Below are 15,242 nucleotides of genomic sequence, written 5' to 3'. Positions count from 1 at the left end.
TCAGTCATTTCAGGTTTCAAATAAGTTTCTCCTTTTCTTTGATTTGAGTAACCTTTAAAATTTGACCCCTGAAACAAGCAAGAACTATTCCCCTACTCTGGGCAAATGTGTTTTCAGCTGTCGTGAGCTAAGGACTGTTATTCACAGGCTAAACCTACAAGCTGAGAACTAAATTCCCTTTCATTTAAGGAAGTGTCTGCTTGTGACTGGAGAGATTGGTCCATATGAATCACTCGAGAATATAATTATAGTCATTTTAGTCAAAACACAGAGGTGACAGTAACCTTAAACCGCCACTCACGAAATCCTTTAAACTTTAAATATAGTGTCCCTAAAATTCTCATTATTCTGGATAACTAACATGGTCAGAAACCCTTTTGACTAAGACTTATAGACCTTTTTCTGATAATAGGTCTTTCGACACTCTTCAGTTTTCCTTCCAAACTAAACCACTTTAGCCTTTATAGTGACATTCGAAATGTAATTTTAAACTTCCTCCATCCACAGGTCTTCCTTTTACCATTCCCCGCCATTACTGTCATCTCTGAGCAGCCTGCTGCTGCAGGGAAGTGCAGTGGAGACTCGAAGTCACCCAGGAAAAAGGAAGAGAAGATAAATAGGAAGAGGTTGCCAGGTCTTATTTCCTCCTAGTTTTAGCCTGTCTCTGAGAAAAAGCACACACAGCCAACAAGACATTTCTGCTCTCTCTACTGTTCTTCCCATTCCAAAACTAGTCATGAAGAAGAAAACCATTGGCCCTTTCTTTTAAGAGCTCCCTTGATTATTTTCTTAGTAAGACAATGCTAAATTATTCTTTTGTCTCAGTGGTAATGTGTATTCTAGCCAGCCTATGCTGGAGTCCCTACTAAGCACAGAAACTTCAACAAGCTAAGCTGTATGTTTGCTTTGACTTCTTAACAAGTAGACGTAAGGATCAATAAATACTAATCCTTAAAGAATTCCTGGTTGCCTTGTCCCAGCTGTGACCTCTGCCCCAAGAATGATCTGTTACAAGACGAATGGGAAATGCAGTTGACATAGGCCAGGATAACCGTTTGCGAAGGGATGAAGGTTTTATGCTACAACCAATATGGCTGTCACCATAGAAGTAGACGGATAAAAATTGCTTCTTGTTTGGATAGTTGGATCTCAATTCCTGGCGCTTTTCTTTCTTCTCTTCTGGGGTGCGGTGGGATAGGTCTGGGTAGGAAAATATGGTCTCCTCAGGAAAACTTTAACATGAACCAACATGAGGTTTGGATATATGCGGAGCCAAGAAGAAACAGTCTTTTACCAGCTGCAGGGGAGAGAGAAGCCTGGAGGCCAAGGGCCTATGCGCAGTACCAAGAAGAGATCTGTGTGTACCAACTCTTGAACAAATGTCAGCCCAACGAAATTCACTGTGATTTCCAGTGTTTCAAAAGTAGGAAAATTTGTTACTTTGTCCATAGATGTTTTTACCAGAAAGATCATGTTTATTGCTACTAACTAAATAACAAGGTTGCCATGAGGGTCAAATGAGAGAAGGGGAAAGTAACTCTATTCTGGGCCTAGGAGTTACCTATGCTCATTCAATATCACTTGTTAATTCAAAAGCTCTTTGGGAATTGAGTTTTGTAATAATAATTAATTTTTTCAAAGTATGGCTCAGCCAATCAGCTTATTGATCAGTGTATTGTCAGTATGCCCCTCCTTGGATGTTTCTGACCTCACAAGACTAGGCTCTCGCCTATCACATAGCTTCAATCTTGGCAAATATTTACCGATCTCTATGAATTAATATTATCTCTGTAAAACAAGGTAAACTGCCTTCCTTTGCTAATTCCTGTGGACAAGTTTTTCCTCAGTATCACTTTATCAGACAAATCAAGCTGTAAAAAAGAAGATAATGTGTTTTAAATCACAGAGAGGTTTTCATGTTTTATCTTAGAAACATTTCTAAGGCAATAAAAAAAAATCACCATTCTTTGATTTCTTTTATGCAAAGATCTAAAGGAACCAGAAGGTGTGAGGTTTCAGACGAGAAAGACAGAGAACAGCTCAGCATCCTTTCTGTGGAAGGGTCGTGCCTCTGAGTGATGGTACAGACATGCCACTCGCCTGGACTGAGCCTGAAAAATCTCTTTCTGTTTAACTCATAAAATTGGAATACTATTATCTTAATACTTAAAGTAATACTTTCAGGATTATTAGTCTTAAATTTCTACTGGATATATTTCCCAGGATTTTACTTTTGAATGTAATTGACGAGAGAAGTGAAGATAGTTATCAGTTTGTACAATGCCAGCCTGATGGCCTACGGCATGATAAACACTAACTGTGAGGCCCGGGATATGGTTGTCCCACTTCAAGAAACCCAGTTTTGTTGATTTAATACCAAACATATACCCTTGAGACAAGAAGGATCCATAGTCATGGTGTTGCTCAGCTTCTGCCTTTGAAATGAACCCTGAGGTACATCAGAGGCATTTAATTCAAACACATAAGGCTCCTCTTACAGACACATGCTCATGTGCACTTCATATGTAGCAGTATAGGATCATGGGCATTTCCTAAAGCAAAAATATGATATCATGTAAATAAATCAACTGCCAGGGTATATGAAAGTCCGTAAATGCATTGCCACTGTCTCATGGCTTTCAGAGTCCTTTTGCAAGCAAGGCCCCTGACAGCCTTTCTCCTCTTTCTACAGATGATTTCTCTCAACGGGAAGACGACGATCCACCAAAAGAATATGATGCGGGGCAGTTCGCAGGCCTTCTCCACGGATCCTCTCCAGCCTGTGAGTCCCCTGAAAACCCTTTCCAACTGTATGGGAAAAGAAATCCATGCGAAGATGGACAAGATGAAGCCAGTTTGGCAAGCAGCCCTCTGCCTTTCAAACCAACTGCAGTAGAAAATAAGTCAGAGACGGTGGTAAAGAAGATTAAACCCAAAGTGGTCAGTAGAACAATTTTCCACAAAAGAAGCCACCAACTGGAGAACCATACCATCGTTGGAACAAGAACATCTCGGAGCGGATCCCGCAGCGGTGACCAGTGGGGTGCAAGTACAGGGGGCTTTGTGGAGAGAGCGTGTACTCTGGGGAGAATACGGTCGCTGCCTAAAGCCCTGATCGACATGCACTTATCCAAAAATGTCTCTAAGTCCGACTCTGATCTTATCGCCTACCCTTCCAAGGACAAAGCGAGGGTTAACTGGAGCGAGTCGTCCACGGCTGAACGCAGTTCTAAAGATAATTCCGAAAGGACGCCTTCATTCACGTCCGAATGGGAAGAAGTAAGCCGAACTTTTATCGTTGCTCTTGGTACGGGCTTCAGAGTTGAGTGGGATTTGGAGGAAAGGTGTTCTGTTTTTCAAAGCTTTCCGAAGCTGAAGTGGGAGGGGATGGGATGGGATGGGTAATGAACTCATCAGCTCCAACTGGAGGGGAAAGGTTCTCCGGATAATAGACAGTAATTTCACAGCAAGTGGAAAAATGAGCACATTTCCACACGCTTGGGGGACATTTTGTTTCCATAAAAATTGGTACCAAGCAGAAGTAATAAGTAGCTATGAAGTACAGGAGAATGCTACCATCATGTCCCACAAGGCACTGACTATGGCTGACAGTTTGAAAAAAAAATCTTATTTTGGAAGAAACAATTATTTTTCTCTATATTGTTATGCTACTTGCTAAACTTTTTCTTAGCGTTCCTTCCTTCTTATATCTTCAGAACAGATCCTTATGAGTCTAGCCTTAGTGGGAAAGCTGGCAGTCCTGACTCTTTCTCAAGAACCATGCTACAGATAGACATCATATAATATTTCCTATTTGCAGCTCTCGGTGGCACATTAAAAGAGAAACGCATCTTGGGGTCAAGTCTCACTACTTCAGACTCCACTTAAAGACAAAGTCTTTAATCTGACAGAATTACTCAGAAAATAAAGGATCCTTTGTAAAACTATGCAATCTCTTTTTCCCTGGGGGAAATCACATCATAAAATAGTAATGCTTCTTGCTCTTTCTTGAATTTCTTTAAAGAATGGACCAAGTCTCCATCAATAGTTCATTCTAATAGGTCACATTTTTGTTTCTGAGGAGAATATGCCAGGAAGATTTAGCTTTGAAGTACATGAAGTGACTATGGTAGTCTGAGAACCGGAAATAGACCTGACTCTGATAATGACTTTCTGAATTGGTCTGTTTGGGGGGGGGGGGAAATCACTTGATGTCCCCGCATATTTTTCACGGTGAACAAACTAGAAGTTAATGTCCATTGTCCTTTTGAAACTTTCCATTTTGTTCAGGTGGCTAATATGAGGAAGGGGCAGTTTTCAGTGTCTAGCATTGAGAGTTTGAGATCTAAATTCCAAACTTATATACTTATATTTTTTATTAGTATATCCATTTTTAAAATTTTAACTCCAGAAATCTTGATTGGGATGCCTTCTTGTGAGGTAAGCTTAAAGCATTTAACTTATAGACTTAAATTGTTTTGATGGCTGTATTCTTTAATTAATGCCACCAACTGGCTTGTGGTTGCTCAAATCATTTAGTTAGAACTTGACTCCCATAATCGTGTCCACAAACTGAAACCCACCTTCCCCAGTGAGTGCTCGTGACTTCTGGGAGAAGAATGAACACAGAGAATGTAGACCTTGACAATGAGCCCATCCTTAGACCTTCTTTGTTTGGGTTTAAGGAATTCATAGTTCCTAACTTAATGAGTTATCTATGCATAAAAATAGATAAGTTGATAATTTATATATTTTTGAAAATCAAAGGATGTTTGCTTGCCTTTAAATCTTGGGCTATTGGTCTCTGAAGTTCAGTTTGCTGTAGTAGTTAACACCAAGATAATATGCTTGTGGCACTTCACAGTTGTTTCTCAATGCAATGATGCAAATATAGGTAACAACCCACTTATATGGTTTTTACTTTTCACAGATTGACAAAATAATGAATTCTATTGATGTTGGGATCACAACGGTCAACAGTGAACTTGAAGAGATGAATGGTGAGAACATAAGTAACAAAACTGTCTTCTGTGCTATGGTTTATCAGTCTGCTTAAGACAGAGACAGAAAGTGATCAAAATCCTTAGACAATTTCACATTTTAAGATGAATAACAGTAAATTATTTCCTTTGGTTCTCAGATCCAACAGCCTAGAAACATCCACTGAGTGTATTGATTTGGCAAATTGAGAGTGTTTCCCATGTTGCTGTTTTACTATGTCAGTAAATATTAATTAATGAAGCTTCAACTTTAGGTGGAATGCAGCAGAAAACACTTCAGAGTGGTGTGAAATCTGATGATTTAATATGTGGGTTTTCACTTAGTGAAATATCCCGTTTATCCTGACAAACGTAATTAACAACTTGTATGTCTTAAACACCATTTGGCAAAAACTGTATGTCCTTCATCCTCTTCTACCCCATCCTGCCGAGGAGAGTACCTCTTGCGGAGTTCATTTACCATTACTATTTAATACGTCATATTTTTGTTTTCCTCTATACAATTACAACTCAAAGTAGAAGGCCATTTGAAGCTTTTTTTGCCAACTTTTTGCTTACCACTGATAGATGATGCCAAATACCAGATATCTGTGCCATTAAAACTTTAAGATTTCTTTAAAAACTTAAAGAAATTGATTAGGTTACATTGTCAGAGCACAGCCTGGGGTGAGTTGAATAAGGAACTTGCCTAGCAAACAAGATTTTATGGGGTACAAAACAACATCGTTGTCAAAATGCAAGGTATTTTAATAAAATATTTAAAAATTTCAAAATTAATAGTTCAAATCATTGGAGAACAAATTTAAATAAAGACAAGCTACCACTGCACTGGGATAATTTTAAAGTCTCCTACTGTGATTCCCAGATTGGCTAAGAGCAGCCACTGCCTTGTCAGGGAACTGGCAGAACCACGGGCTGTGACAAATCACGTGCTGCTTAGCTCTCAGAGCTGCAAGATGTTGCGCAGCCATTGAGGGATGTTATTGCTCCTCCCCAAGCAAGCCAGGTTGTCACTCAGTGGTGTAGGAGGAGGCAGCTTATCATTTCCTGGCCACTCAGACTCCCAAAATAATCCACACAGAAACTACATTATTTGAAACACTGCTTGGTCATTGACTTTAGTGTATTTTAAGCAAGCTCTTACAGATTAGATTAACCCATTTCTATTATTTTATATTTTGCCACAACCAAGGCCTACCAGCAAAGTTCTGGCTGGCAGCTTGTGTCTTTCTCCTCCAGCGCCTCCATGGCTTCTCACAGATTCTGCCCTCTTTCTCCCAGCATTCAGTTTAGTTTTCCCCGCCTAGCTAAGTTCTGCCTTGCTATAAGCCAAAGGAGTTTCTCTATTCATTAACCAATAAAAGCAGCACATAGACAGAAGTACCTCCCACACCAGTGGTGCAGATGAAACAGTGGTGCAGCTTTCCTGCAGCCTAGTCGCATGTCAGGTAAGATGGGAGTGGGGTGGCTAACTGTGTTGGGAGAATAGGGACACTCTTCCTGCTCAATCGCAAACTTCCTCTGCCCATCAGATCCTTCCCCATCCTGTCACTGCCTGAGATTGAAATTCTATATTAGATCACTCTATACCTAAGTCAGTATCCTTGGAAATTGGCAGCACGTACCAAGAAATGCATATAACTTTCAACCTTGATACAAGGTGAGTCTAGAGCCCCCACAGCTAGTTCTATAGCATAATGACCATTTCCATGTTAAACAGGAAGAGTGGAAATAATATACCTTGCATAGCAAAGGCATGAATTTCATAGCAAAAGCACATCCATGTGCCATACACACACACACACACCAAATTTTTAAAAAGTCTGATGTCTTGTTTCAACATTCTCAATTGCCGTATTTGAAACATTACAAAAGGGCTCCAATCTTACCGTCCTTAAAATGATAAAGCAAACCCAACATTTCAGTATTAAACCAATCCACAGACTGTCCCCTCGGTTTTCTTTTCCATATCTACTTTTGGTGTCCAACCCCCACCTTTATTTACTAGTTTCTGCAACGGCTTTGAAAGGAGAGTGGAGACCGCTCAGAGAGTCGTTACTATTGACAAAGCCTGGCTCTGCAGGTGCATTAGTTCTACCTCTTAATTACACACCAATTATCTGCTAAGTGATTGGCCATAGCATGTAACATTCCAACTGGTCCTTAGGCTGGCTATAAACCACAGCTCTAGCAGCCTGCTGCCCCCACCCACCTGCACACACACTAAATCCAGATTTTTCTAAAGGAGTGCTAGCCACCCTATGAAGATGTCATGCCACAAATAACATTTTGGGTAAGGAGTGTGGGCGAGAATCACATAGTGAAATGAAAGTCAGATAGAAAGACACTGCTGACTATTACTGCTGTCTACTAGCCGCTTGATCTTGGCGCACTTAAAATGAAGACACTAATATAGGATTGGGGTAGAGTCATAGGCAGTAGCATATGGTGCCAGATACGTGCAGATGTGTGTTAAATTCTAGCTCTCACCTTGAGCTACCATGAGGAAGATTGTGTTTAACGTGATGAATATAGAAAATAATAACAATACTAATAATACCTCTAAGCCTTTTGTAAAGTATCTTATGATATTAACTATTCTTATAATCTTAACATTAAATTTGCTATAATCCCTGGAACTGTCATAGTTTCTCAACTGAAATAAAAATCCACTAGACAACTCATAGACAACCAGAGAAGGCCAGTTACCTTAGGGAAAATGTCCAGAGAACCCTGACAAAGAAAAGAGGAAAATATCTATTGATTGAGTGAGTGAGAAGAAACACTATATTCGACAGTATGGATTATCAGGCCCTAGAATTTAGCTTGGGAAGGCCAGTGAACATTAATAAAGGTTGTGAACATTTGTGACATTAGTTGCTTAAAAACTCAGAGGGTGATTTCACGAATAAACTAAGTAGTGGAGATGCCTGAGGGAGCAGCATAGACACCCCATGCTTGCTCCCACGTGGTCTGCTTCAGCACTTTTAAGTGCCCCCCTCCCCAATATCAAGTATTTACATATTTACAGTTGCAGACCAGGAAGAAAGTTGGATCGCTCTCATCATCAGTCCTAAAAATCTGAGACGGCTCAGCTGGGAACTCTGTGTGACTCGCATGGCAATAGTTCTGCTCAGTGAAACCAGGTTTCTGAGGGGCCAAACTCCTCGCTGATTATATAGTCATTTGAAACATAGCCAGCAAGCTCAGCTGTCCGAGATTGAGGTAGAAATAAAACCAAATGAAATTTACTGAATTTATTCTTGCTCGGCCCTCGGGTTCTTACTTCACATGCACAAGCATGGCATTTTCGCAGGCTTGTCTGGTTTTCCACTTGAAGCCAGATTCAGATGCCAGACAGATGAGGCCTGGCAGTAGGGTGCAATGGTACTGACCACCTTGCGCCCGCCACACCCGCTTGTTTGGTGCTGTTGGACATGTGATGAAACAGTGGGTCCTGCATCATCGTGTCTGTACGTGCTAGGCTTGCAAGCATGGTATTCTTCCTGAGTCTGGGTTTTGAAATTAGGTTGCCCTGGCTTCAAATTCCAACTTTTCAGCTGACTGATGTTGTGGCCTCTTTGATATAAACTTCCTCGCCTATCAATTCAGGTTTTTAACAGCCCCCTCATAAGACTACTACGAGATTATACGCTGTTCTGCTGTAGACTAGAATGTAGCAGGCGATGAACGAAATGTAAATCCTCTTGTCTTCTTATCTAAGCATGCATGACTTACCTTTCTCGTTAGAGTGCGCGCACGCACGCGCGCGCGCGCGCGCACACACACACACACACACACACACACACACACAGAAAGACATTTGGAGAATCTGACTTGTCTTTCTGACCCATGACGATTGTAGCTGGAGTGTAAGGAAGCAGCCTCCCAGCAGGTTATATGTGGAACTGTCCTTTGACTTTATTAGTGAGTCATTGCCCTTGTCACAAGGAAGCTTTACTTCTTCAAATTCTCACACTTTCTTCCTGAATTGGCATATGGGTTTGGCAACGAACCACTGTTCATAGAGCTGTGTCGTCTGCAGCTTCTTCTGGGTGTACTGACAGTTTGCTCATCCCATCTAGGACATGCCATCAGTTTACGATTGTAATAATTGATAGATGGTTAACAAGAAGAATATTTTTTCTCCAAAAAAAAAATTCTCACACTTTCCAAGGATCTATTATAGTCCTCTTGATAAGACTGAGATCCACTTAAGTGGTAGTGACAGCCACCTCTTCGGGGTGTTTCTGTTGTCACACAACAAATACAGAGAGTAACCAAGCAGGAGACATTACAATACAAAGCAGCTTGTAAGTGCCTCCTACCTCTAAATAATTTCCATTCAGATAAACAGACTGCCAATGGATTAATGGATGGATGGATGGATGGATGGATGGATGGATGGATGGATGGTGTTAGGTTGAAATTCTATGACTGAAAATAGCATTTTATTAAGCTGTATTTTCGTGTTTATTTATTTAGTGTGTGTTTGTGTGTGTAAGTGTATATGTATGTGCATATGTGTATGTACATGTGAGCATGTGCATGTGTAGATGTGCATATGTGTGTGTGTTGTGTGTGGTTTGTATGTGTCTCTGTGTGCATGTGTGTTGTGTGTGTATATCTGTGTGTGACTTTGCATGTATGTATGTGTACATATACAGTTCAGAGGTCAACTTGCTGAAATCATATTCAGTTCCCTTCTCTTCCACCTGTGGTTCCTAGGGACCAAACTCAACTCAGCCAGCCTTTTGAGAAGCATCTCCACCCACTAAGCCATAAATATGTTTGGGGGACGAGAGGTGACTCAGTGGTTGGGATCACTGGCTGATTTTGCAGAGAACCTGGAGTTGGTTCCCAGAAACATGTGACATCTCCTAACCAGCTGCAACTCCAATACCCGGGATCTGGCATTTTCCTTCAACCTCCAAACACCAGGCAGATACATGGTACATACATACAATATAGACAAATATATACATAAAATAAAAATAACTTTAAAATATATTTGAAGGATGCATTTTATATCCTACAACTTAAATGGCTTCTGGAAAGAAGAAACTAGCATTTTATCTCCTGAAAAAATTCATCCAAATTTTAGTTACAAATGAAAATTGCTCAGATGAGGGTGTAAAGAATTTGCTCACAGAATACACTGTATTTGGGATAAAAGAACTTTAGGTCATTTATTGGAAAGTGTATAGTTCTGACAGCAAAGATGACTTACTTACTCTTGGTAAAGGCTAATTGTCACCCTAAGGTAGGCTTTACGGAGCCTGAAGTAGCTCCCAGAGGACAAGTCCAGTGCTGAGATGTGCCAGGGAGCCACAGCCCTCACTGTGCCCCTTGCTTGGGAAGTGAGTGCTCACACCCACAGCTGATAATGCCCGAGAGCTCAGCTGATGATCTGGGAGTCGCTCCTTTTCAGAGGAAGAGTTTTCTTTGCCTCCAGTAATGTTCGCTTCCCCACGTACCGTTAACTGAGCATAAAAGCCTCTCTATGAAATGCTCTGCCACCAGCATGTTTTATTTTTGATTTTATTTCTCTTTACGCAACTATTTTTAATAAAACCAACTGGGGAAGGTGGGTAGTGGAATACATTAGCAGACAAGCACACTATTTTATCCAAACCCGGAGATTTATTTTTATTGTTATTTTATGTAACACTTCACTGAATGATTTAGTCATGTAGTTTGGGAGGGGTTAAACCAAAGGAATCACTTAATAACAGAATATTGAGGTAAGAATTTGAGTTAGTAGTCGCTAATCAAGACATTTTGTTTCCTAAGCCTAATTGTGCTTGGCACAGCAGACACCGGAATTAGTGCCATGCATCCCCAGTAGTTCTTTAAAAGTAAAGTAACTTGTACATAGAGGTTTTGAGTGTTAGGGTGTGGCTTTCTTCCTCTCATTTTGAAATTGCATATGATGGCCATAGGTGGGATTAGACATTCCGTAAGTGTGGAAGACTTGATAATGTTCTGTGGCCTGCACTTTTTATAATGTGTCAGTTGTTAATAAATAATACAATGAGTATACGTTGCTACAGTTCAACGAAATATTAAGTCCTCCAGAAGAGACCTGGAAGGTTGAACATGTGCCATCAGCCACCTGTACTGGAATATTTCCCGGAGCATCTCTGATCAGAACTAAATCAGTATCAGCCAACCCCTGCTTACATATTTCCTAGGATGATAAGCCTACTTTTTAAGAGGGAATATAGGGGCTGGAGAGATGGCTCAATGGTTCAGAGAACTGACTGCTCTTCCAGAGGACCTGGGTTCAATTCCCAGCACCCACATGGCTGCTCATAACTTGTCTATGACTTCAGTTTCAGGGGACCTGACACCCATGGCAAAACACTAATGTGCATAAAATATAAAGAGAGAATATAGTCTTTCATTAGAACAGTCAGTGTTATTATTTGCTACTACTGTGTGTGCATGTGTATGCACATGAGCACACTTGTTCGTGTTCATGCTGGTGTGTGTGTGTGCGCGCGCGTGCGTGCGTGTGCACGTGACTTAGGTGCCCGTGGAGGACAGAGGACAACCTCACGTACTAGTCCTCAGGCACCACCCGTGATTTGTTACTGTTTGTTAGTTTTAATTTGGATTTTGAGACAGGCTCTCTCTTTAGAGTGGGACGCATCAGGGAGGCAAGGCCCACAAGCACTCAGATCTGCCTGTTTTCCCCTCCAGAGAGCTGAGATTAGATGCACACACCATCACACACCACACTCTGCTCTTTTTGAAGGGGCCATGGGTATTAGGTGTCAAACTCAGGTCCTTGCACTTGCATGTCAAGCACTTCTTTGACCGAACTGCTGCCTCAGACCCCTTAAAGCTCATTTTGTTGGGTCTTGATCTTAGATAAAGGACAAGAAGCAATACTGTTCTGACAGTTTAGAAGTTCCAATGAAAAGTAAAGTGGTTGCTTTTCTAGTATATAGTCAATCTTAAGAGATGGCATCTCCCGTCCTTAATTTCTCTTTTCCATTTTAGTCTTTTGAAAGAAAAAAAAAATCAAGGCATGAATAAAAGTCCATTCTTTTCAACATATATTACTAGATGTTATATTTATCTTGAAAAGATAGTAATGAATGTAGCATAAATTCATGTTTTCAAAATATATTATCTGTCTAGCTACCCATATGTGATTACATGAAAGGAGAGGATAGGATGAAAACATAGACACCAGACTAACCCTGAATAGTTTGAAGAAGGGAAAACAAAGGGAAGATAAGGCAACATGAGGATTTGACAGAATAATCTATGAAAATGAAGATGGCAAAAGTGTGTGTATACCTGTGTACTTGCTTGTGTGCATGCATGAGTGTGTGGTGTGTGTACGTGTGTGCGCGTGCACATGCACGTGCATGTGTGTGTGCATGCCTTGAGGAATGCTTTGATATTTAATAGAAAAACCTCTTGCTCATCTACAATGGACAGTTTCAAGTAGTCTATATAGACAATTTAAAAATAATAACCTGACAGGTGGCATCCATTTATACTGAAGGGGTGTGTTAGTATCTAGGCATGTACTATTAGCAAAATAAGAGTTCAAAGTGAAAGTAATTTGAAAATACATGGTCTAATTTCAACAGTCATAGCCCAACAAATATATATGCAAAAGCATTGATAGTTTCTACCTCTTGGTAAGATTGCCAGTGATTTTGATTTTTTGCCGTCTTTTTCTTCTAAAAGTTCTGAAATTTTTTCAGAGAATGCGCATTATTTTTATTTATTGTTAAACTGTGGTGGTGGTGCACGCCTTTAGTTCCAACACTCCAAACTGTTCTCTGTTTGTTCGGGGCCAGCCTGGTCTACAGAGCGACTTCCAGAACAGACTGCAAAGCAACAGAGAAACAGACAAACCCTGTCTTGGAAAAAAAGTGTAATGACAAACAGAGGAGGGAGATACAGATACACAAGAGAAAAACATTCATATTTGAATGAAGTTCTACAGTTATCTGTGCTAATAACTTGATAGCTATTTTATATTTGAATTCTGTTAATGAACACATAATCAAGTATTTTTATCAGATTTGAATTCAAGTGGGTGTGAGTAGCTTCAATAAAAGGATTCATTAGCTTGCTTATGTTTCATTTTTATGTCACAATTTTAATTTACAGAACAATTTTAAGACAGACTTTATCCATAACCCAGTGTTGATCACAGCAACACATTCTTTGACCCGTGTCCTAGTGTAAGGGCCTTCACGTTTTTATCCATGTCCACCTTCACCTTTTCATCTCAATGTTAATTTTGTAGATATAACAGAATTGAAGTATGGGCAGCAGACTGACACTGGGCAGTCACTGGGAAGGTTAGTAAAGGATCTAATTTTAATAGTGATGATGATGGTGATGGTGATGATGATGATGGTGATGATGATTTGATAAATGGTATATGAAAGTGAATATTGTTGAATTCTGGAGGCACACTAGTCTGTGATGGCTGAGTAGGTACTTGCCAATGTTTTCTATGGATTTCACTTCCTCGTCTAGGAAATGGTTCTCCAGAAAGTCACAGAAATGTCAACCTGTGTGAGTATACAAATCCAAAAACCCCGGTGCAAATCCTTCTCCAGGGCATGAAAAAGGCTACCATGGGTTACCCACTCATCCTGATCCAGTGACTACATCCTGGAAAATGACACAGCCACCCCCAGGCTCTGCATTTTCAGGAGGAGGCTGACTTCCCTGCAATTCTGCTCTTCCAGCTTAAGAAAGAAATGCCCTGGTTTTATCAAAGTCATATCATTGAGGTCCAAAAAAGAAACCCGGGTACAGGTAGGAGGCCTAGAGATGACCATTTGATCATGCAGGTGACTATATCTTGGTAGAGTGAATCCGACCAGTCATGGAACTCATTGTTTACAGACAAAGAAACCAGCCACAGAAAGCGATGAAGGGCAGGATTGATGAGATGACTCCAGATAAAAGTACTCACCACTGGGCATGGTGGAAGGAGAGAAGTGGCTCCCTCAAGCTGCCTTCCGATCACCTCTCAGCTAACCCAGCACATATCCTCCCTTCACCCAATAAATAAATTGAAGAAGGAAGAAGAGGAGACAGACAAGGAGGAAGAAGAGAGGAGAGGAGGGGATAGGACAGGTCAAGACAGAAAAGGTACTGAAGCAGGAGATAGGCAAGAACATGGCCTAGAGGTGGGACCAAATAGGAGAGTGAGAATTGGAGGCTCGAAGAGATGGAAAAGAGATACTAGAGATGCCAGGTAAAACCAAACATGTTGAAACAAGACTTCTGGGCTCCAGGCATCTGCTTGTCTGGTACAGTTTTAGTGTTTGTACATATACTCCCTCCCTGTTTCTTCAAGGTTTGGAGATGCCTAGTTTATCCTCAGAAGGCATAAGGAATGGCCATGATTTCTTCATAAAATCAAAATCTTCTATTGGCAGCTCCAGTTAAACCACAGACTTCTTTTTTTAAATTGATTTTATTGAACTATATATTTTTCTATGTTCCCCTCCCTGCCTCTCCCCTACCCCTTTCAACCCTCCCCCAAGGTCCCCATGCTCCCATTTACTCAGGAGATCTTGTCTTTTTCTACTTCCCATGTAGATTAGATCTGTGTATATCTCTCTTAGGGTCCTCGTTGTTGTCTAGGTTCTTTGGGATTGTTATTTGTGGGATGGTTTTCTTTACTTTATGTCTAAAAGCCACTTATGAGTGAGTACATATGATATTTGTCTTTCTGGGTCTGGGTTACCTCACACAATATGATGTTTTCTAGATCCATCTATTTGCCTGCAAATTTCAATATGTCATTATTTTTTCTACTGTCTAGTACTCCATTGTGTAAATGTACCACATTTTCCTTATCAATTCTTTGGTCGAGGGGCATTTATGTTGTTTCCAGGTTCTGCTTATGACAAACAATGTTGCTATGAACATAACTGAACACATGTCTTTGTGCTACAATTGAGCATCCTTTGGGTATAAAACCAAAAGTGGTATTGATGGGTCTTGAAGAAGGTTGTTTCCTAATTTGCTGAGAAATCGCCATACCGATATCCAAAGAATCTGTACCAATTTGCACTCCCAGCAGCAGTGCAGGAGTGTTCCCTTTACCACACAACCTCTACAATATCTTGGCTATTCTTACAGGTATAAGATGGAATCTCAGAGTTGTTTTGATTTGCATTTCTCTAATGACTAAAGATGTTGAGCATTTTCTTAAGTGTCTTTCAGCCATTCTATATTTCTCTGTTG

The 15,242-nt window shown here is 40.5% G+C and overlaps 1 protein-coding gene across 19 annotated transcripts in view; it reads left to right on the top strand.

Annotated features, from left to right (window-relative positions):
- Anks1b (ankyrin repeat and sterile alpha motif domain containing 1B) overlaps positions 1-15,242 on the top strand; it is an 861,781-nt gene that overhangs the window by 441,635 nt on the left and 404,904 nt on the right. For all 19 annotated transcript variants that reach the window (XR_005975765.1, XM_041666272.1, XM_041666261.1 and 16 more), the window contains 2 exons: positions 2,693-3,279; positions 4,931-5,000. Coding sequence is in view for 18 of the 19 variants with exons in the window: in XM_041666272.1 (XP_041522206.1) it covers positions 2,693-3,279; positions 4,931-5,000 (657 nt within the window). In the remaining variant the exon portion in view is untranslated. The remainder of the gene's footprint in view (positions 1-2,692; positions 3,280-4,930; positions 5,001-15,242) is intronic.

Source organism: Microtus oregoni, unplaced genomic scaffold (genome assembly GCF_018167655.1).
Source record: "Microtus oregoni isolate MIOR12 unplaced genomic scaffold, Mior012 000001F_ref0000356, whole genome shotgun sequence".
In the NCBI taxonomy this organism is placed as follows: domain Eukaryota; kingdom Metazoa; phylum Chordata; class Mammalia; order Rodentia; family Cricetidae; genus Microtus; species Microtus oregoni.
Note: the sequence above shows the minus strand (reverse complement) of the source record. Positions and strands in the feature narration are given on the sequence as shown.